The 22,663-nt window shown below is 39.2% G+C and overlaps 1 protein-coding gene across 1 annotated transcript in view; it reads right to left on the bottom strand.

Moving 5' to 3' along the window:
* CYP7B1 (cytochrome P450 family 7 subfamily B member 1) overlaps positions 1-22,194 on the bottom strand; it is a 175,351-nt gene extending 153,157 nt beyond the window's left edge. Inside the window, exon 1 of the mRNA XM_005613155.4 lies at positions 21,447-22,194. Within this exon, the coding sequence (XP_005613212.1) occupies positions 21,447-21,559 (113 nt within the window). The 5' untranslated portion in view covers positions 21,560-22,194. The remainder of the gene's footprint in view (positions 1-21,446) is intronic.
* Positions 22,195-22,663: the final 469 nt, after the last annotated feature.

Here is a 22,663-nt window from a genome sequence, read left to right as displayed (position 1 = left end):
CTGATTGCCCCTTTTCAGTACTCTTTTGCCTAAATTTTGAATGTGGGAGTGCCCACAGCTCAGGCCTTGTCCCTCTGCTCTTTCATATCTACACTAACCACCCCCCACCCCCAATCTCATCTACTCTCACGGCTTTAATTTTCTATCTATATGCCATGACCCATAAATTTATATCTCCAATCCAGATCCCTCTCCTCAACTTGAGACTCAAATATCCAGCTGCACACAGGACATGCCCATTTAGCTGTCTAATTAGAAATCTCAAATTTAACGTGTTCAAAACTGAGCCACTGATCTTCCCTCACAAATGTACCCCATCCACAATTCTTTACATCAGCTTATAGCAATTCCATCCTCCAGCTGCTCAGGCCACAAATCTTAGAGTTTACTCAATTTCTCTCTTTTTGGAAATCCTGACAACTCTACTTTCAAAATATATTTGGTTTCTGACTACCCCTCACCACTTCCACCACCAACAACCTGTCTGACCCCAGTCACTATCAGTTCTTAACCTCCTTTTGGTGTCTGGCTTCCACCCTGCCTACCACGCTGCAGCCAGACGGATCATTTTACATCGTGAATCTGATTACCTGACCCCACTAATCCCAGTTCTCCAATGGCTCCCCATTTCCCTAGGGATAAAAGCTAAAGCTTACAACGCTCTTCAAGGCCCTTCACAACCTGGCTACTTGTTACTTCTCTGACTTGATTTTCAACAACGTTATGCATCACCCACTTCACTCCCACAACACTGACCTGGCTTGCTTTTCCTCAGAGACACTAGGCATGCTCCTATCTTACTGTCCTTGCACTGATTGTTTCCTCTGATTGGAACATTCTTTCCACTGATATTCACAGTCTCGTCCTCCTTACTTCCTTCAATTCTTTTATTACCTCCTTAATGAGGGCTAACTTCATGACTCTCTATAAAACTACAACCACCCCCACTTCCAGATCCTTCTTATTTGGCTCTATTTTTTCGACAGCACTTACTCCTAACATGACATATAATTTACTTATTTATTGTGATTGTTATTTAATGTCCGTCTCTAATGTTTGTCTGTCCCTGAGCTCCACAAGTGCATATTTTTGTGTGAGTCTGTTTTATTCACTGGTATTTTCCAAGCCTTTAAAACAAAGCCTGGCACACATTTGACACTCAATAAATATTTGTTGAATAAATAAATGAGGAAGATCTTCAGCTTTCCTCTCTGATTTTTTTCTGTTTATCTGCTAAACTTTTTTCCAGTGTAGATCTGCTTCCCTCAAGATGGGGCAAATAGCTGCTAGACATTTCTAGGCTCACATCTGTACAACTCCAGGACCATAAATGAATGTGGTCTTCCCTATCAACTGCAGTTTGAAAAATTCAAGTGAAAGACTTAGGTCACACGCCTATCCTTCAGCCAATTACTTTGGCCCAGAAGGCACATCTTGTGAAAGGATGGCAGATAACATTTATATGTAACATGAGATGTAGACGAAGATGTGACATCGGGTAGAATTGTCCTGAGCTGGTAGCTACCCCAATTTATTTCTACTAACCCACCCATCACTCTGTCCCTTCTCCCAGTAAAAATCATGAAGGTAGAACTGAAGACAAAAATAACGTCCATGTATACAATTGCCAAAGATAATCCTACAACAGGGTATCCTATAGACACTGCACATTGAGTATGTCCAACAAAGTGGACTCATCCTCTTAGCCCCAAACCTAATCCTCGTAAGCAGTCTCTATCTTGTCCAATGACCCATTCACAGTCATTCAGACTAGAAACCTAAGAGTCACCCCCACGCCTTCCCCATCTCCTTCCCTCCATCCATGAGTAATCAAATACCAAGCCCAGTAGTTCCTACTCCTAAGAATTTCTCTAACCTAGCCCCAAATCAACACTTGTTTTTCTGTGGTTTATCTCTATCCTGATTATCTATCACACTGCATAATGAAATTACTGGATTATTTATCTGTCTCTTGAGGACAGACATGAGTTTCATTTCTGTAGGTAGCCAATAAATTGAATTGAACTGAAAAGAACACATGAAAGGGAAGACTAATGGATTTAAGAGATAAGGATTAGGGTATAAAATTCATTTCTTTTGCCTTGGCGATTGTTGGGAAATTCATGTCAGTAGTAAGAGCTGACAACTTCTCCTCCCAGTGCAAGTCACAGCCTTAAGGAATCCTGCAAAAGAAACTAAATACTGACAAATATAGATATTAAACAATATTGAATTAAGAGAGCAGGGAAGTGTGAACATTTGAAGACTGGGACCTTTTTGTACATGTCTTCCTAACTCAGCTAGAAAACCCTTTGGAAGCAGAAATCACAAATTCTTCTGCCTTCTACTCACCTCAGCATTTTCCATATTGTAGGAGTTCCATAACTGTTTACTGAATAGTGCATACCTGCTTTCCTTCAAGGGTCTGAGAAAGGAAACCTTTCAAACTCATCTGTCTGCCTCCAAAACTACTTTCATCCTGAGAGGCAAAAGAACTTGTGGAAAGGCTTACCCTAAATAAGTAGCAAAGCTAGTATTCAAACTCCTCCTTATCTCTCTGTTTCTAAAGCCCTTGCTCCTAACCATTTTGTCATATGGCCACCTGCAGTACTCTGAACAAAAGTAAATGTGGATGGTCAAATACTTCACTCTCTTCTATATTGTTTTTGTACCAAGAGTTTCATCCAATTTGTTTTTTGAAATGGCCTCTTTATCTCTGACCTAAGTTCTGGGAACATGCTTAGATTTCCAAATGGACCTTATCCAATCCCATTCAAACAACTCTTTTCTCTAATTCTCAGAAACAGTGTTGCTCTCAGTCTTCAGGCATGAGATGTTTCTCATGGCCCTGAACTCACTCTGGGATTCAGGGTCTTACGATCCTTCTATGTTGGGCCCTGAAACACTCTTGTAATTTACAAGTGGTCTAAGAGGCATTTCTAATAAACGGCTTAGCTCTAACTTTTACAGAGCCGTGAGTCATATTCTTCATAGTCAACTGTATGTCAGGTTTCTCAGCATTTTGTGAACCAATAATGACTACAAAGAAAATTATCCACAGTCTTTATTTTCCATATTATGATGAGCATTGATTCTATTTGAGGAAAGTTCTTTTTTTAATTACTAATGTATTACAATGAACTATACATTTCCTTCCAGGTGCTGAGGACACAAAGATGAATAAAAAGCAGACTCTGATTCTCATACTAGTTGTTGACACACTGGCTGGGGAGTGATGAATATTGCCTGATAGTTAAATACACACAATGTGAATTCTGAGATGCTGGCAGGAGTTGGGGGAGACAGTGAACTTTGCCTGAGAAAGAGCTGGAAAAACTTCTGAGAAGTGGAACTTTTACTCTTGGTCAAAACAGGAAGAAAGAAATGTATTGCAGTCAGAAAAAGACATGCTGTGTTTAAGGATGGGTACATTCTATATAGACGAAATATATGTGGTTTGGGGGGGTTAATTTGAGAATGGCAATGTCCTTGTGGAATCATATAATTTCCAAAGTGATTATCTAGTCTGGCTGCCTTATTTACAGGTAAGAAAACCAAAGCTCAGAAAAATTTAGTGAGAAATGTTATCATGCTGTTTCCTCTGCTGTGGGAGTTCTGTTATTGATGATTTCATAAATATTATGATTCTAGCTGTTATCTTTTAATAAGAATAAGTATTGTACCTTATTTTCTTGACCCTGTTGTAACTGTAGCATTCCAATGAAAGCTTGGAAACAGCAGTTGGAAAGGAAAGCGCTCATTACTATGGTTTCTTCTTTAATTGATCTTACCAAGGCTTCAGAGACACTATGAAAAGTAAGCTCTGGATGGAGCCAAAATTCTAGTCATTTTCTAAAGTCATCCTGTGACAGACCGAAACAATGTCCCTGCATGTTTCTTCCTTGTTTTTCCTTTTATTTATAATAATAGATTCTAAGCAAGGGGATGGATTTGAAAATAAATCCATGCACATCATAAAAACAGTTATAAAACTGTCACTGTTCAAAGTTGTTGATGAATAGAGAATGATCAATTTTAAGCGATTAAATAACCTAGTATAATCCTAAATTTGTTACAGAGGTCATGAGACATACTACAAATTTTTGAGTCATCCTAAAATACTTAAAGGCTCTCTTACCTTATCATATAAACACGGTGCTTGAGACTCTTGGTTATGTGTTCCTTTTTATAAGACAGTAACAACTTTTAAAGTCAAAAAGAGACACGATTTCAGCTTTTGGTTCTATTTGCCCAGCATTTTCTCTCAAATATGACTGCTTTAAAAGAGCACAAATGCAAAGTTTCGAAGAGGCATGGAGTTATCTTAGTCCCACTACAGCAGATTGAGGAAACTGACATGAATCAGTCACTTTGGCTCCTAAAAAGGAAAGACTAGCCCCTTAAAAATATTACAGTTGCCTATAAAGTGGAACACAATTTGCATATATCTTCCAATGCAGTGTATTTAAGAACATTTTTACCTACCTACTCAATTTCATTAACTTATCTTTGGCACTAAAGAAACTGCTCTGCAGTGGATCTCCAGTGAACAAAGGAAAAAGCGCAAGAACAAAGAAAATATATAGATGCTACTGGAATGAGACTTTTGCTTGAACATTTTTGTTTGTCTCAAGGTAAGGCAAACACTGCTTAAGAAGTGAAGTGCTATATAGAAGGGTTCAAACTACAAACCATCAAAGGACGAGGGGCATTACTAAGACACACTCGAGCAAAACTATTCTATTATAGATCTAATCTGTAAAAAACAAGCCCAGGTAAGGTCACTTTGTGGAAAGAGAAAGACAATTAGAAAAGGAGATTAAATACACAAGAATAAGAAGAATCATAATTAGCGAAGAGATGAAAAGTTAAGATTGGATCTTTGTCAAATAACATGAGTACTATTTAGAGAACTGTTACCCAGAAATTTCATGGCAGTAGCACTTACTCTATTTTATGTAATAGTTTATCTCTCTGGTAAAAAATATCCTCAATCCTTGGCTAGGAAACCAACTGCTGAAGCTTTTTTCCTTATTTTTATTTAATTAAGTAGTTGAAAACAACATTCAACATGGCACAAAGGAACCCGAGTCTAGTTGAGACCTAAAATGAGTAAAATCTGAGTAGTACAATAAGGCGTATCATAGACCACCTGCAGACCCTTTATTGCTTATTGCTGGGGAGTACACAGCCTTGAAGCACACTGCTATTATGACTTTATTCCACGGTCCCCAGGAATGCTGTGGATTTGATTTTCAGTACCTTTCTTTTGGGGTTGAAACATCCCATTCATGGAATAAGTTAGAAAAACTGTGTAGTGGCCACCTTATCTACACCAAAAGACTCCATCCACCTGCAGTGGAGAGAGTTCCATCTCCAAGGCCTCTCTGTATGGTAACGCTAGAGATTAAAATAAGAGGGGAAAATTCTATAAATAAACATGGAGAATTTCAATATAGAAAGAAAACACTGATTTGAACCACTTCCTTTAGAAAAACAGAATTTTCAAAGACTTTACTTTTGGACTCCTTCCCTTAAAAAGTAAAAGCCACTTTAATTTCAAAGTATGTCCTGATTTTACAATTGGGGTATTAGGCAGGGTACTATTACCCACAAATGCATTAGAGTCACAAATGCTGTGGTCAAAAGTCTTTACCCTTCTTTAGTTGACTGATGATTTCATATGTTCTAGGAATATTTTTATCTTTTGGCATGATGCTCTACACCATATGGTACAACACACTGACAAGCAAAAAGGGTAGAACTAGTTTGAAATATATACACATATATACACACATATATTTATACATTTATATATTCACACACACATACACTGCATGTGTAGTGGAAGAAGTTGCATGTATGCCTGCAAAGAAATAAGGGCAAAGTTACACATTCTCCACGCAAAGAATCTGAGATTCTTTGTCCATGTGAAGAAAGTTATTCAAAATCCAAAGCAAGATTAAAACTTCACTATAGACCTGAAAGCATTCAAGAGACATGTTAGGAACCACTACGCTTTGCAACACCGAGTAATATTTGAACTGTCTAACACTTTCTCACACAATATTTAATGCTGCTTCTCTAAGTGCAATAGTAACTTTAGCAATGACACGTGCAACAGCTTGTATAATCCATTTAGGAAGGATTGTTAAAAGGGGAAACACACTAAACTGTCTTTAATTGATTCCCAGAGGGTGAAAATATCCTTCCTCTTTGATTCCAGGTTGCTTCAACACGGTTTTCCTTTTGAAACAGTGATCTTGAATCAAATTTTACAAGTTTTCAGAAAGATTAAGGTGTGACTCTCGGCCTGCTCACTAGAGGCAGGGGCACATCGAAGAAAACACAGAGGAAAAGCTCCTTGATAATGATTTCTTGGATCTGACACCAAAAGCAAAGGCAACAAAAGCAAAAATAAAAAGCTTCTGCACAGCAAAGGAAACAATCAATAAGATGAAAAAGGAACCTATGGAATGGGAGAAAATATCTGCAAATCATGTATCTGATAAAGCATTAATATACAAAATCTATACGGAACTACTACAACTCAATAGCAAAACACAAATAACCTGATTAAAAAATGGGCAAAGGATAAAAAAGGACAAAATTGTTCCATTCGCATCAACATGGATGGACCTTGAGGGTATTATGTTAAGCGAAATAAGCCAGACAGAGAAAGATGAACTCTATATGACTCCACTTATAGGTGGAAGTTAACACATAGACAAGGAAAACTGATGGGTGGTTACCAGGGAAAAGGAGGCGTGGGGGGAGGGCACAAAGGGTGAAGTGGTGTATCCACAACATGACTAACAATAATGTACAACTGAAATCTCACAAGGTTGTAATCTATCATAATCTTAATAAAAAAAAAAATGGGCAAAGGAACTGCCCACAGACATTTTTTTCAAAGAAGACTTACAAAGGGTCAACAGGTATGTGAAAATGTGCTCAACATCACTAATTGTCAGAGAAATGCAAATCACAACCACAATGAGATGTCACCTCACACCTATTAGGATGGCTATTATCAAAAAACAAAAGATAACAAGTGTTGGCGAGGATGTGTAGAAAAAGGAACCCTTGTGCACTATTGGTGGGAATTTAAATTGGTGCAGCTATATGGAAAACAGTATGGAAATTCCTCAAAAAATTAAAAATGGAACTACTATATGATCTAGCAATCCTACTTCTGGGTATATATCCCCCAAAAATTGAAATCAGGATTCCAAAGAGATGTCTACACTCCCATGTTCTTTGAAGCATTATTCACAATAGCCAAGACATGGAAGCATCCTAAATGTTCATCGACAGACAAATGGATAAAGAAAATGTGGTATACACACACAATGAAATATTATTCAGCCCTAAAAAAGAAAGGAAACCCTGCTGTTTGCGAAAACATTGATGAGCCTGGAAGACGTTATGCTAAGTAAAATAAGCCAGACACAGAAGGACATATACTACATGATACCACTTTTATGAAGAATCTAAAATAGTCAAACAAAGAAGAAGAGAGCTGAATGGTCATTAACAGGAGCTTGGGGTGGGGGGAACAGGTATTAGCCAAAGGGTACACAATTTCAGTTAGATAAGATGACTAAGTCCTAGAGATACTGTACAGCATAGTGCCTACAGTTAATAATATTGTATTGTATACTTAAAAATTTGCTAAGAGGGTAGATATTGTGTTAAGTGTTCTTATCATCCTCATCATCATAAAGAAAAAGGGTGGGAGGAAACTTTTGCAGGTGATGAATATGGTTATGGCACAGATTGTGGTGATGGTTTCACGGACGAATGCTTATCTCCAGCTCATCAAGTTGTATATATTAAATACGCACAACTTTGCGTATGTCAAACAAAAAAGTGAGGGGGGGTGGATAAGAAGCAGGATCCTGCGTCATCTACCCTCTTCTCTCTTTATCTGAACAAAAGGCAGTCTGGGCACACAGTGAACCTCAAATTCTCTGCTGAGCCATTAAGTGAGTGGGAGCAAAAGCCAATAAATGAGATAAGGAAAAAGAGATATTTTCTCACACTGTCCATCAAATGTGACTTTCACACAATCTAGTGTCAGAGGCAGACAGCAAACTATTATGGCCTATTCTTTTGAGACTTAACATATTCTTCTTTTAAAATCCAAATGTATATATGCATATCTTAGTTAAATTCCTACTAGAAATTCGTAAAAGTTGATTTCGATCTTAACACTTTCATTTTTAGTAAAGGGTAAGTGCCTATGTCAGAACATTATTTCAAGAAAAATTTTAAAAGAATAAGAAAAAACAGTGTTAAGTGGTTGGACTCGAAGTCAAACACTGTGGATTTGAACCCTCACTGCACTACATGCTAGTTGTATGTTTTGGGGAATATTATTTAAAATGAGACTTACTATTTACTTCTATAAAATGAGGAAAGTTATTGAGAGGAAGGATTCAATATAATAATGAATACAAAGTACTTGCCTCTCTGTCTAGTAGAGCACAGGAAGTGCTCAAAAGTGTTGGGTGTCACTATCATAACAAGTCAAAAACAATTCTATAGTACTATGCACCCAATACACAAAATAGATAATAAACTCAACGATACTGGAACAGCCAAACAAGTGGTAACTGTCCATCCTCCAAAGATGTTAATCCCTTCACATCCTGCCCCAAAAGACAGCACCACCAAAATACACTATCATAACTAAGTCCTCAACGGACATCACTGAACAACAAGCCACTTGTCTTCCTGGGATAAAGTGGTTTGGGTGTTCGTAGTTCCGAGGTACAGCTGACACAAAGCAATGCTTTCACCAGGGCAACTTGAATTTTCAAACAGAAAACCTGCTCTCTTTAATCTTTAGGCATAATCATCCTACCTTTATTAGTTTTAAATGCACTAAAGACCAAAATGTGTGTGATCCTATGTGATGAACCAAAACTAAACTCAGCCCTTTCACGAAGGAGCTCTGATCTACTCAACAAAGCACACTGTCCAGTACCTAGGCCTGAAAGTTACCAACATATATTTTTAAACTCTGAATCCTCAGAAGCAAGAATTTTCGGAATTGACTGCACTCCAATTGCTGTGTTTTCGGTTAGGTTTACGCTAAAGAATAATCATTGCACCAATATGTTCTCCATTTATAAATATTCATGATAGGAAAGCACTTGCTTAGGAAAGCTTCACTTTTTAATTAAAGCAGCAGAAAACTTGATATGTATGACATTTGATTTATCATATTTGTATGCAGTTTGTATATTTTGATAACAATATCTACAACTCTAAAATACTCATGTTGGAAATTGGTAACAATTTATCGATTTATCTGGTGATTACTGCACCAAACTGTTCATTCATTAATTCATCCTTCATTCTTATAACAAATATTCAGAGAACCCATGCAGTGCCAGATACTGTGCTAGATGCTAAAACTAAAGTAAAGCTTCTAAAGTTTCTTCTTCACTATTATAAACTGTTTAGGATAAAGTTATGAGGAGAAATGACAACGGATTTAAATCCTGTTACAGTTGCACTTTTATGAAAATCTCTATTAATTTTCGTACTAAGCAATTACAGACTTAATTAATCCTTTCCACTTTCCTATAGACAAAAAATGATCCCATCCCAAATAATTCTGTTGAAAAAAAATGCCAGAGCCATAAAAATGAGCACTTCAGCTATAAAAATGCATGATATAATAGATGTCACCTTCTCTTATTCAGCAAAGCAGCTTTCTGCAATTTTGTCCTTTGCCTTTCACAGAACAGTAACCTGCCATAGTTTCAGTGGGATTTTACTTTGGATGAAGTACAAAAACACTCTCCTACAAGAAGCTCTTAATCCTTCCTCTGGAGCCGATGGCTCTCTCCGCTCTATTATTTTTGGGCAATCAGTGAAGGATAGCGTCCCATTCCCCCAGATCCCTCCAAATCCTAGGAGTCGTCCTCAGCTTCCTCCTCCAGGCTGCGGGTGGCAGTAAGGAGGTATGCACCAAGTCTGGGAAACAAGAAATCTCCGGACCAAATCACATCTGGGTCGCACTGCCTACAGCCTATGTATTATTTTCAAAAAGATTAAATTCGTGGAGTTACTAGTACACAACAAATATTCAAAACTTACTGTTGAATTCACGGGTAACGGAGACGTTGACGAATAGCCCATGATAATCTGTTAAATTTGTGACCAAAAGTTCTCAAATTATTATGTATTAGCATGGTGCCAAAGGCACTGAGTATTTAGAAATGTTTACTTTCTATCCCGCTCTTCATGTGCAACTAGCAAAGCCATCCAAGTCCCAGACTTTCCCATTCGGAATCTTCTTGCGAGAGGCAGTATAGTTTAATGGAAAGAACATGGGGGACATGGCTATTTTGTTAATTTTCTATGGCCACTGTAATAAATCACCACAAATTTGTCGCTTAAAAAATACAAATTTATTATTTTATGGTTCTCAGGCTAGAAGTCCAAAAGGGTCCTCCCTGGGCTAAAATCAAGGTATCAGCAGGGCTAGATTCCTTTCTGGAGGTGCTTGAGGGGAATCTATTTCCTAGTCATTCCAGTTTCAACAGGCTCCCATATTCTTCGGTTTTGGATTCCTTTATCCATCTCCAAAACCAGCAGTGGTCGGTGGACCTCCTCTCCTGCCTCCCTCTTCCAGTGTTAATTTGTGATTACATTGGGCCCACCTGAAAAGTTCAGGATACTCCCCCATTTTAAGGCTAGCTGATTAGCAACCTTCAATCCATCTGCAACCTTAATCCCCCTTTGCTAAGTAACCTAACACATTCATAGGTTCTGGGGTTAAGGTGTGAACAACTTTGGGGGTGAGGGGCTTTATTCTGTCTACCACAGCTATAAGGGACCTGGAATCAATACCCAGCTCTACTCCTGAGTAGCTCTGCAGCCTCAGGCAAATTAGATCATGTTAGTCTCTTCTTCTGAAAAATAGCTTAATAACACTTATCTCATGAAGTGTAGTGAAGATTAAATGAGATAACACATGCAAAACATCTAAGCACAGAGCCTGGTATAAAGTAGGGCCTCGACGTTGTTCATTTCCATCTTCCCTTACCTTCCTCTCAAAAGCCAACAGTCTAGTGCCGTGGAGCTGGATTTTGGATCCAGGTCCACCTGGCTCCCTGGCCATGTTGTCTCCCTTCCACTACATGGCTTTCTACAAGAAGGCCGCATTGTTGGGAAGCACTGAGCCATGGCTGACTTTACATACATAAACGGTCAGCACTCCAAGATTTTATTCTGATAGAGAGAAGAGATATATGCTGATACAGCATAAATTCTGAATTCATTTCTCTTACGCAAATGGATTTCTTATTTAAAGAAATAGTCAGGACTTATCAGCAGAATGTGATTATAGCATTGAGCAATCCTCAATGTTGACCTTACTAGCAGTTCTGAACTCCCCATGACCCACTAAATGGTCACTTTGAACAGCACACAAAACAAACAGCAAAGTATTTGTTTTTCAAAGCTCACATACTCCTAATTATACAACAGGAATATTCTCTATCTTCAGGACCGTTTTTCTTTTAAGTTACAAAATAAAACAGTGAAGCAAACCCGAAATCTGTTCAAATGGTAACAAGACCAATCCAGACTCTACAGCTTAATAAGGCTAAGTGTAGCACCAAGTAGTAACCGCTTAGACCTCTAATAAAGAGCCGCAAATGTGTCTGGAGATCTCGCTATCACCTCCTATGTGACAATACAAAAATCCACCTTAAATTCTGCATGCTCTTGAGCAGAAAATGACTTTCCTTCCAGCTGCTCATATCCTTTTCTTATATTTTGCTACAAGAGGAAGAAACAAGAAAAATATCTACTAATGATGGCGACCCAGTTCTCATTCTCTTGGCAGTTGTAACAATGTGAGGGATTTAGAGCACCAAGGGTCTTCTTTGGGAGTAATCAAGTAATTAGAAACAGGAAATAATTGACTTATGTGATACAGTGATGTCAACCAATCAACATTTCAAAACACTTGCTATCTACATATTGACCTTGACATCTTACAACTCAAAAAAATTACTGAATTTTTACTTGGACTAAAATTTATCTTAACAGAATTTGAATCTTACTTCTCACCAATTACAGAATTTTGGGGGTGTTGGGATATGTATGTTGGGGGACAGGGATAAAAGAGGGAAGGAAACCCATCCCACATTTCCGCCCCCAAACAGCAATTAGGAGAAAAGGTCTCTGGGAAGTACCAGGGAAACTTAATGGTGTAAGCCAACTGTCTTCTAAGCGACTTCTCACTTTTCAAAATTTGTTCACATTTCTCATGCCCCCTGCTTCCCATATCTATCTTGTGTGATAGCTGTTTTTCCATTGTCTAGTTAAGGAAGATGACGCAGACAGGTCAGTCAGACTGGTGAGTCACACAGAGTGCGTGGACCCTTTTAATCTCCTGCCAAGGAAGGAAATTCTTTCTGAGATAGTATAGAAATGTCATCTGGTGAGGAGTCCTCTTTGGGGCTCAATCTTTGAGGTGTTTTTCTAGTTGAAGATTTCTTTCACCCAGTGCAAATTCAGCTGTGTTCTCAGAATCTAGTGTTGTCCACCATTATTCGCCCTGCGGATACCTTGATATTAGCCCAGTAGGACTCTGACCTCCAGAACTGTAAGAGAATAAGTCTGTGTTGTTTTATGTCACTAAATTTGTAGCAATTTGTTATAGCAGCAAGAGGAAAGTAACACAGATTTTGGCACCTGGAAGTGGCATGTTGCTGTAACAAATACCTAAAAATGCAGAAGTGGCTTTGAAATTGGGCAATGGGCAGAGAACTTTGAGAAGGTTGATAGAAAAACTCGAGATTGCCTTGAACAGATGGTGAGTAAAAATATGGATGTTAACTCCCCTAGTGAGGACTCAGAAGGAAGTGAGAAGCATGGTAAAGAACATATATATCACGGTAAAGAATACGTACATCATCATAAATAGACTGCGAGTACAAATATTAACATTAAAGGCACTGCTGGTGAGGGCTCAGAGGAAATGAGGAACATGTTATTGGAAAATGGAGAAGGATTCTTGTCATATAGTTGCAGAAAGCTTAGCTACATTGTGTCTTGCAGTTATGTGGAAAGCAAAATTTTAAACGATAAGCTTGAATATTTAGCTGAGGAGATTTCTAAGCAAAGTGTTGCAGAGGAAGCCAAGTTTTTTCTTGCTGCTCATAGTAAAATGTGAGAGGAAAGATATAGATGAAAGAAGAACTGTGAAGTGCAAAAAACCAGGAACTGATGATTTAGGAAATTCTCAGCCCATTCCTACTGCAAAGACACTAAAACCAGAAGATTCACTGTCAGAAAAGAGTGCTCTGGAGAGAAAGGCAAGGATGTAGCTGGACAGTTTTTGCTAGTGTCTAGAAGGAATCAAAAGGTTGGAGCATTCAGTCATATATACTCATTCATATATACAGAGTATTAGGTAGCCATTGAAAATACTAGGCATGTGACTCATGTTTCACTTCAGCATCTCAAAAGAAGCCAGGAATATAAATGGGATTATCCAAGAAATATCTGTGGAGAAGCCTCTCGTCAAAGGGAGTGAATCCCTGCTACATACATAGGAGACCCACAAGGGTCTTGTGAATTTTTGTTCCAGAACGGATCATACCCAGATTCCCACATCTGATTTAGATGATTAAAATGATGAGATTTGGGACTTTTGTGCTGATGAGTTTTAGACGAGATTTTAGACTCTGAGTTGACGCTGTAATGGGTTGAGATTTTTGTGGATGTTGGGATAAGGTGAATATATTTTGCATAAAATGGACATAAAACTTTGGAGGTCAGAGGGAGTATAGAAGAATAACGTCCCTCAAAAATGTCCAAGTCTTAATCCCCAAAACCTGTGAATATGTTAACTTACATAGCAAGAGGCATTTTGTAGATGTCACTAAATTAAAGACCTTGAGATGGGAAGATTATTCTAGGTTATCTTGGTGCGTTCAATATAATCACAAGGTCCTTGTGAGAAAGAGGAAGGAGTGTCAGAGTATGAAAAAGAGATTTGAATTCTGGTGGCATCTAGAAGATAGAAGAGGCAAGGAAATGGGTTCCTCCTTGATCCACCAAAAGGAATGCAGCCCTGACAACACCTTGATTGAGGCTAGTAAAGTCCATTTCAGACTTCTGATGTCCCGAACTGTAAGATTAAAAAATCTGAGTGGCCAGCCCAGTGGCACAGCAGTTAAGTTCACCCATTCTGCTTCAGCTGCCCGGGGTTTGCCGGTTCGGATCCCAAGTACGGACACGGCACTGCTTGGCAAGCCATGCTGTGGCAGGTCTCCCACATATAAAGTGGAGGAAGAAGGGCACAGATGTTAGCTCAGGGTTAGTCTTCCTCAGCAAAAAAAAAAAAAGAAAAAAAAAACGAGGAGGATTGGCTGCAGATGTTAGCTCAGGACTAATCTTTCTCCAAAATAAAAAATCTGTATTATCGCCCCATCCTCATCATATTTCTTGTAAACACTTTCTCCTGTTCTTTATAAACGTTTTAATTCTGTGTCCCCTTTAAGAAACATATTATTTAGTGCCACGTTTCATTTCATTTATTTAGAAGAATTTAACCATTTTGTATTGTTTTGGTAGGACTAACTTTTGTCATTTTTTCCTGGGATGGGAAGGTAGGGAAAGAATAATAGAGACATGTTTGTTTTCAAGTCAGCCTTGCTACACAGACTCTGCTTTTACATGTTGTCTTCTACAATAATTTGGAAAGTAGGTGTCTATATTTAATTCTAAGTCAACAGTGATTTTTAAAAAAACGTATGCACCTAATTATTGGACAAAAACATGTATCATATTATTAATGACTCGCTGGAAATGAACTAGGTTTCCTAGCACCACTTAAATCCTATCTTCTAAGTTTGAATCCTACTACTATTACCAAGCCAGAATGCTCGTTCTTCCAAAGGAAACAAAGATTAAAAACATTTTAAAAGAATTTTTCAAAGTTTTATTTTAAATGTATCATTCTTTTTGTATTATAAAAGAAATACATATTTATTGATGGCAATTTAAAAATACATATAAGCATAAAAAAGAAAATAAAAATTATCCAAGAAAAATCCATCACCTAGATATAACCATGGGTAAAAGTCTGAGGTTGGGTTCCAGAAATGGCGAAGTAGCTTGAATTAACCTAACATTTTCACAGATAACAAAATATAAAATAAACAAAAAACGATTTAAATTCACTGAAGAACAAGCAAAAGAAGGCAGATACTGGAGGGGAGTCAATCCTTACTGAACAGACCCATAATGAGTTAGGGCCATGGCAAACAGCATTTCTCCTGAGCACACTCCATGTCTGCATGGTGCAGACAGCTGGAATTCAGGCAAACAGCTACCATATTACTGATTGAGGTATCCGAGTTTGGGGCTACTGCAGTGGCTGGAAAGCAAGGAGAGAAATCTAGAAAAAATATGCATGTAAACACCCCTCAAATTCTTGGCCAATCCTGGAAGTGTGCATCTGCAGGGGAGATTTCAAAGAGCCCGGTGGAAGGAATCAGCTGGAAGATTAAAGGAACAGAGCAGAGATTTCAGCGGCTGCTCACACCTGGGGAGACAAGCGTTTACAGTTTGAATCATATCAAAGAGAAGCTTGGTAAATATCTGGAGCTTTCCATAGATCTATCTTTATAAAGGATAAAACTAAGCTTCCACAAGTTCAAGATAATCAGCCAGAAATGCGTCTGCACACTAAAACCAAACTCAACACTCTTCAGGGAAGACAACAAAATACAGAATCTAGAAAGACAGTGCTTATAACCAACAGATAGGCCACGTCAAATATGGGTGAAGATGTGGAGCAAATGGGACTCTCACACAGTACTGGCGGAAGTGTAAAAACTGGTACAGTTACTTCGGAAAAGCGACAATTTTCCAAAATGGTTGTGGTAGAAAAGTCTTCACTCTATGACCCATCAACCTTCTCCTAGGTTTTAGGTTTTAATCCAAGAAAACGATACTGTCTATGAAAAAAGTCTTATAAAGGAATGTTTACATCAGCTTTATTCATAATAGTCCCAAATTGAAAATAACTAAATGTCCACTAACAGAAAAAATGACCAAATTGTGATATACATACACTCACACAAAATAAATGTAATGTGCATTCCATATTACATATATAAATATATATAGACCACAATTTATACATGTAAAATATAAACTACTCCACCATGAAATAGAATGAATTACTGATACATGCAACAACATGAGGGAATCTCAAAATCTTTACGTTAAGAGAAAGAAGCCATACAGAAAAGTAAAAACTAAAATTCCATTTACACCAAGTTCAAGAACAAACAAAACTAAGTCAGATCAGGGGTGGGGACTGATTAGAAAGAGGTGGGAGAAAACTTTCTAGGGCAATGAAAATATGCCATATCTTGATTGGGATGACAGTGACATGGGTATATACATTTAGGAAAACTAATCAAATTGTACCCCTAAAGTCCGCACATTTCATTGTATATAAATTTTACCCTCAAAATATATGAGGCATATCCTTACAGCCCGTTATACTTTTAAGAAAGATAAAAGCAGCCACTGACATCGAGGACCTTGTTTGACACTCACTGCTAGGACACTGTGTTCTTTTGTTGAATATAAACAATTGCACAAACATTAACAACACACAAAGTCACTCCGTGACCATTATGGATAAAGACAAAAACAAGATCAATTTGTAATCATTTCTAAGTATGCAGTCAAAATCATGAACACTGTCCAAGTCAATAAAACCACCAAACAGCCCCCAAATCTTGCTAATTAATGTTAATTAAAGACTAATGTGCCTGTTGCTTATTTACCAATTATAGCTTTAACTTCAATCCATTCCTCCTGCCATATAGATGAAATTTATTAAGCTGTCATAGAAAAGTCCCTGTTTTCTCACAATCTCTTACCAACAGGGCAAAACCTCGCTTCCTTGAACCCCACCCAAAATCATATAACACAAGTCCAAATCCTACAAATAGGTCCTCTCTAACACTTTTATTGAGAAGTAATGGTGTGTGTTCTTTCTCAATGCAATAAGCAATAACTCAACTTGTTCAACTATAGGTGAGTTCCTAGCGCCCTTTGGCTGGAGGCCACTGACACCCTGTACATGAACATATCCTGTTTTATAATTATTTTCATTTACTACTTCTTGAATATGGCTTTCCATGTCTTCACACATTTTACATTATATTTCATGGCTACATAATTTTCCATTATTTGAATACGCTAGAATTTCTTTAACTAAACCAATATTTTTTGGAAATCTAGTTTTTTTCTAATGTTTCATTATTATAAGCAGCCCTAATGAGCACTGTTGTGGTTAAATCTTTAAGGGCCTTCATGATTATTTCACTAGGAGAAATTCTTTTAAGCAAAATTACTGGAATTATTGGCTCAAGGGATATGAAACATAATACTAAATTACACTCTTGTCTGAATATGAAATCTTAGAAAGTATTGTAGGACAACATGTCAACCGACTTCAAACAGGCTCTCATTCCCACTAACTCTCTGCATAGCTCTTATCAATTCTACATCTTGTCAACTCTAATGGTCATTCCCTTGTCCTCAACTAGCTAGACTTCTCAGAAGCATTTGACACAGATAAGTCCCCCTACTTGTTGAAATATGTCCCTATCTAGGTTCCAGGACCCTATCCATATGCACTTGGTTTTCTTCCCCTGTAATTGGCTTCCACTTCTCAGTCTCCTTTGCTGGTTCCTCTTCCTCTGCCAGATTCTTCAATAAGGAAAGGGCCCAGGCCCTCTGCTTCTCCATCAAACTCTCTCACCAGGTGATCTTATCTATGCAGGTGACTTTACATGTCATTTCCATATTGTGACTTTCATAATTATATATCTTGCCTGAACTTCTCCCCCGAACATCAGAAACACATACCTCACTACCTACCTAAGATGCCTTCAAACAAAATTATTGATCTCCTCAATTCCCCCAAACCTTCCTTATCTCAGGAAATCATATCACTATCCACCCAGATGATTAGACAAAAAAACAAAAAACAAGGGGCGGGGGGGACCCCTAAACTTTGTTGTTGATTTTTCTCTCCCTCATACATCATGTTCAATCTATTAGTGAGTCTTGTTGACTCTCCAAAAATATATGCCGACTCTAACCATTTCCCATCAACTTTACAGTGACAACCCTAGGCCAAGCCACTGCAATCTCTCCTGAGGACTACGGCACTGGCTTCTGTGGTTGACAGTCTCACCCATCATATCCAACAAGGAAAAACACAATTTCACAAAAGGAAATCAAAGTGCTGTAGTCAAGAGGTGGAATGGGATGACGGCTGGCCAATCGCAACAAATGACCTCTGAGCTGGATTTTACCATTTTTTTAAAATTTTACCAATTTTGTAAGTAACATTTAAATGTCTACCTTGGAACATCCAGCATTCCTATAATATGCTATATTATAAACTTTTCAGACAATTTTTCAAAGGATGGAAATGGAATGAGAATAAAAATACAACATATGTATGTGTAAAATCCTTTTAAAATAAATTAGTGATGATGGAAAACTGGTGAATTTTTTTTATCATGTTAGAGAGTAGAAGGGCTTTCTAAGCAAGAGGTATATACACAAACTCTTAAACAAATAATAATAACAATAGTAAAAATAATTGCAGCAGGTATAAAAGAGTGTGACAATTCCTATTATATGAGAGCTATTAATGATCAAGAAGCTAGCCCTGGTGTTCTAGCAGTTAAGATATGGCACTCTCACCACCAGGGCCAGGGTTTACTTCCTGGTCAGGGAACCACACCACTATCTATAGGTTGTCATACTGTGGTGGCTGCGTGTGGCTATGATGCTGAAAGCTATGCCAGCAGGATTTCAAAGACCACCAGGGTTACCCATAGCAGACAGCTTTCAGAGGAGCTTCCAGACTAAGACAGACTAGGAAGAAGGACCTGGCCACCCACTGCAGAAAAAATTGGTCATGAAAACCCTATGAATAGTAGTGGAGCATTGTCTGATATAGCACGCGAAGGTGAGAAGATGGTGCAAAAAAAGACTGAGCAGGGTTCCGCTCTGCTGTACACAGGGTGGGTAGGAGTCAGAATCCACTCCACGGCACTAACAACAAAATGATCAAAAAACAAATAGTTAATGATCATTTATTATTAATGCCCCAGCAACATAGACACAATTATCTCCTTTAAAGATACCCAAACTCCCTCAAAAGTAAATAAGTAGAAATTGAGATAACAATGAAGTTTATTTTCTTTATGTATCAGATTGGCGAAATTAAAATAATTTATACCAGTATTGACAGGACGTGGGGAAATTGATACTTACATAGACCATTAGGAGTAACATAAATTGGGACTTACGACTATTTTGGCAATATGTATTAAAGTGTAAAGAAGACACATACATTTTAACAACAACTCCACGATCCTACATAAATGTTTCCACAAAAGCCCAAAGATATCCATGTATGTGTGTGCATTTGTGTGTGTGAGTGTGGTGTATCTCTGTACAATCATTACAAATAATGATTTCAATAACTTGACATAGAAAGGTGTCTAAAATGTAAACTAGAAGAAGAAAGTTGCAACACAGAACATATTTTCCTACATTTCCACTCACATATATTCAAACATATTAGTTTAAGCATAAACAAATCTGTATGAATATATAAGGAACTCTTAACTATAGTTTCCCCTGTTAGTGGTGGTATCATAAAGAGCATTTTCCTAGAGCATTAGAGTGAAATGTCCAAACATAAGAAACAGAAAAAACAAAGAACATGACCATCTTTGTACTGGGACAAATGAAGCTATCTTTCATACACTGAAATAAAGTCCAATCAAACGTCTTTAGAATTCAATGCCCTGTAGATGTGCAGCATTAAATAGTCTTCTTGTTTGGAAGGAATTGGCAATTGATGGCATGAACACCTCAGCAAAATATTTCTAGTGGTAGAGAGAAAGATAAGCCTTGTCTCAGAGTGCTGGGAGAGAAGGCTGACCTTGCCCCTTTGCCTTCCCAAATGTCCCCGAAGTTCCACATTCTCACCCCAATGATCACCATCAATGATCCAGAATGCCTCAGTCAGCTTGCCCCACTCCTGCCCTGCGTGTAAAATAGGAGTAGAACAAACAACCTTCTTATCTACCACCTCTCTTTAAAGGCATACCTAGAAGAACATCTTAACTGGCTTTGGCTGACACTGCAGATAAACAGGAAGATGGAACCTACATAGGATCAAATAACACTGAAGTTAACGCTCTTAAATCCTCATCTTGGGCTCTAAAGCAAGAGCACAGCCACTGGAAAAGGCAACCTGGGAGAGGGCATGGCACCTTCCAGGAAGATCACTGAAAACTCACATGGGAAAAAAAGCAAAAACTCTCAGAGTATTCATCCCATGGGCATTCTAGAAATGCCCACCGGTATTCGAATGCAGTACAATGGTGCCATTTTCCCAAAACTATTAAGAAACAACCTATATCACACACACATCTGTATGTATATACTCATATATACATCAACATATATATGTGTGTGTATATATACAAACACATACACCCTTGTGTGCATGTGAGTGTATGTGATATCTAATCACAGACTAGCAATTACCACTCAATAAAATTTACCTACTTGTTTTTCAAAAACTCTGAAGAGTCTGGTAGTATGAAAAAACGACCCAGTAAGAAAGAGAAAATAAGAGTATTTCAAAGTAAATGCTTTTATTTTGAACTCTCTGTTCCTACTTTCACCTTTCAAATCAGATAAAGAAAGCGACACACTTCTGGGTTTTGTTGTTGTTATTGTCATTTTGTTTTGTTCTAATAAAAATAGAGCAAATGCATAAAATACACATTATAAACTCATTTAGTACTCACAAAAATCCCATGAGAGACTATTTCCTTTGCCCAGATGAGGTACAATGAGGTAAACTGAGGCACAGAGAGGCATCCAGAGTTATTGTTCATACCATACATTGGCGTTATCCTGAAAAACTTCACTTTTACCTGAATGAAATGTAAGAAAATTCCCCTCCTGAAATGCTCTATGAATTCTAGGCCATAAGCATCAACTCACTGTATCAAGGCACCAAAATGTGCCTGTTTGGAATCCACGTGTGTTGCACAATGTATAATGCAAACCTAGGGCTTATTACAACCCGTAGTAGAGCAGCAAATCGAATTCGGTCCCAACGCTTGAATATGTATGCGTACGTAGTGGGAAGAGGCAGAGAAGCCTTTGTCAGTACACACGATCCCAAAAGACGCCGGTGCTCCACAGCAAGTTTCCACTATCTGCGCTTAAAACCATGGGGGACTCCCTCGGCCGTCTGGGTCGCGCGCGGTCCGCAGGGCCCAGGGCGCATGCGTGGCCCGGTCCGCTGCGCCTCGCGGCGAGGCGGCTGGGGTGCTTACCTGGTGCGCTGGGCGCGCAGACACAGGACCAGGAGCAGCAGGGCCGCGGCCAGAGCCAGGCCCGGGAGGCTGAGGAGCTGCGGCAGCCACGGCTCCAGCCAGAGGCGGCCCATGCCCGCGGACACGTCTTCTGCCGGCCGGTTCGCGCGCCGCCGCGGTGGGTAGCCCCGGGTCTCTCTCGGCGGCTTCTCTCGGCTGCGATCCCCCGGTCCGGGCCGAGTGGCCGGCTGCGGGTGGCGCTGGCGGGAATGTCACCGCGGCCCCTGAGGCTGAGACTCAAAGTTCCTGGACTCCCCTCCCCCAGCCCACCCACGCGCACCGCCCCGCTCCGCGACCGCCTCCGGCCCGGGTGCTTCTGGAAAACGGCGCCCTGGCTCCTCGGGGCAGGAAGAAGGGCCAAAGAAGGGGGAGGGGAGCTTTCCCGAGAGCGAGCCTCCGAAGGCCTGCAGGAGGGGATTTCTGTTCTGAGTGGGACGCGAGTCGCCTAACTGGGGCCCCTCGGGAGGAGGGACCCTGGCTGCCCCTGAACAGGGTCGGGATGTGCCCGCTGCGCCCTGCTCCGGCGGGACCCGGAGAGCCGGGCGGGCGGCGGGTACCTGCGGAGTGCGCTGCGCCGCCGCGTTCGCCCTGCACAGCCAGTTTGCTCACACGCTTTTATTGAAAGCCTACTGAATGCAGAACCTCGTCCCAGAGGCCAGGAATACAGAGCCCGGGGTCGTGACACTCCAGAAGTCCTGATGAGACACACAATCCAGGAAGAAGGCAGACAGATGAAACAAGGTATTGCAAAACAACGCAAAGGGCCGTAGAAGTGGCACAAGCCCCACAGGTTGTCCTTAGAACAAATAAGGGAGAAACGTAAAATATCTTTTCCTGAGTGATCACCGTTCACCAGGAGCTTCACACATGATTTTTGATTCTCCACACCAAACTTGTGATATAATTTTAAGCAGTATTTTAGAGAACATGTAATGAGACTTAATTTACCTTAGTTGCTCAGATGAGTCTTGAACAAAGGAATTAAGTGTTGAAGCAAAATGAAATCTTACTGTTAATACAGTGTAAGAAAAAGTAACTGATAACCATTCTAACCAAGGCTATTCCAAGACCCCTGTGTTCTTTCCTTTACGCAAACGTTTATTTCCATAGTTCTCTGTACTACTACAATAGCTTCAGAACTGGGCTCCATATCTCTGACCCTTAACCTTTCCAGGCCA

Source organism: Equus caballus, chromosome 9 (assembly GCF_041296265.1).
Source record: "Equus caballus isolate H_3958 breed thoroughbred chromosome 9, TB-T2T, whole genome shotgun sequence".
Taxonomy (NCBI): domain Eukaryota; kingdom Metazoa; phylum Chordata; class Mammalia; order Perissodactyla; family Equidae; genus Equus; species Equus caballus.
This window is presented reverse-complemented; position numbering and strand designations above follow the sequence as displayed.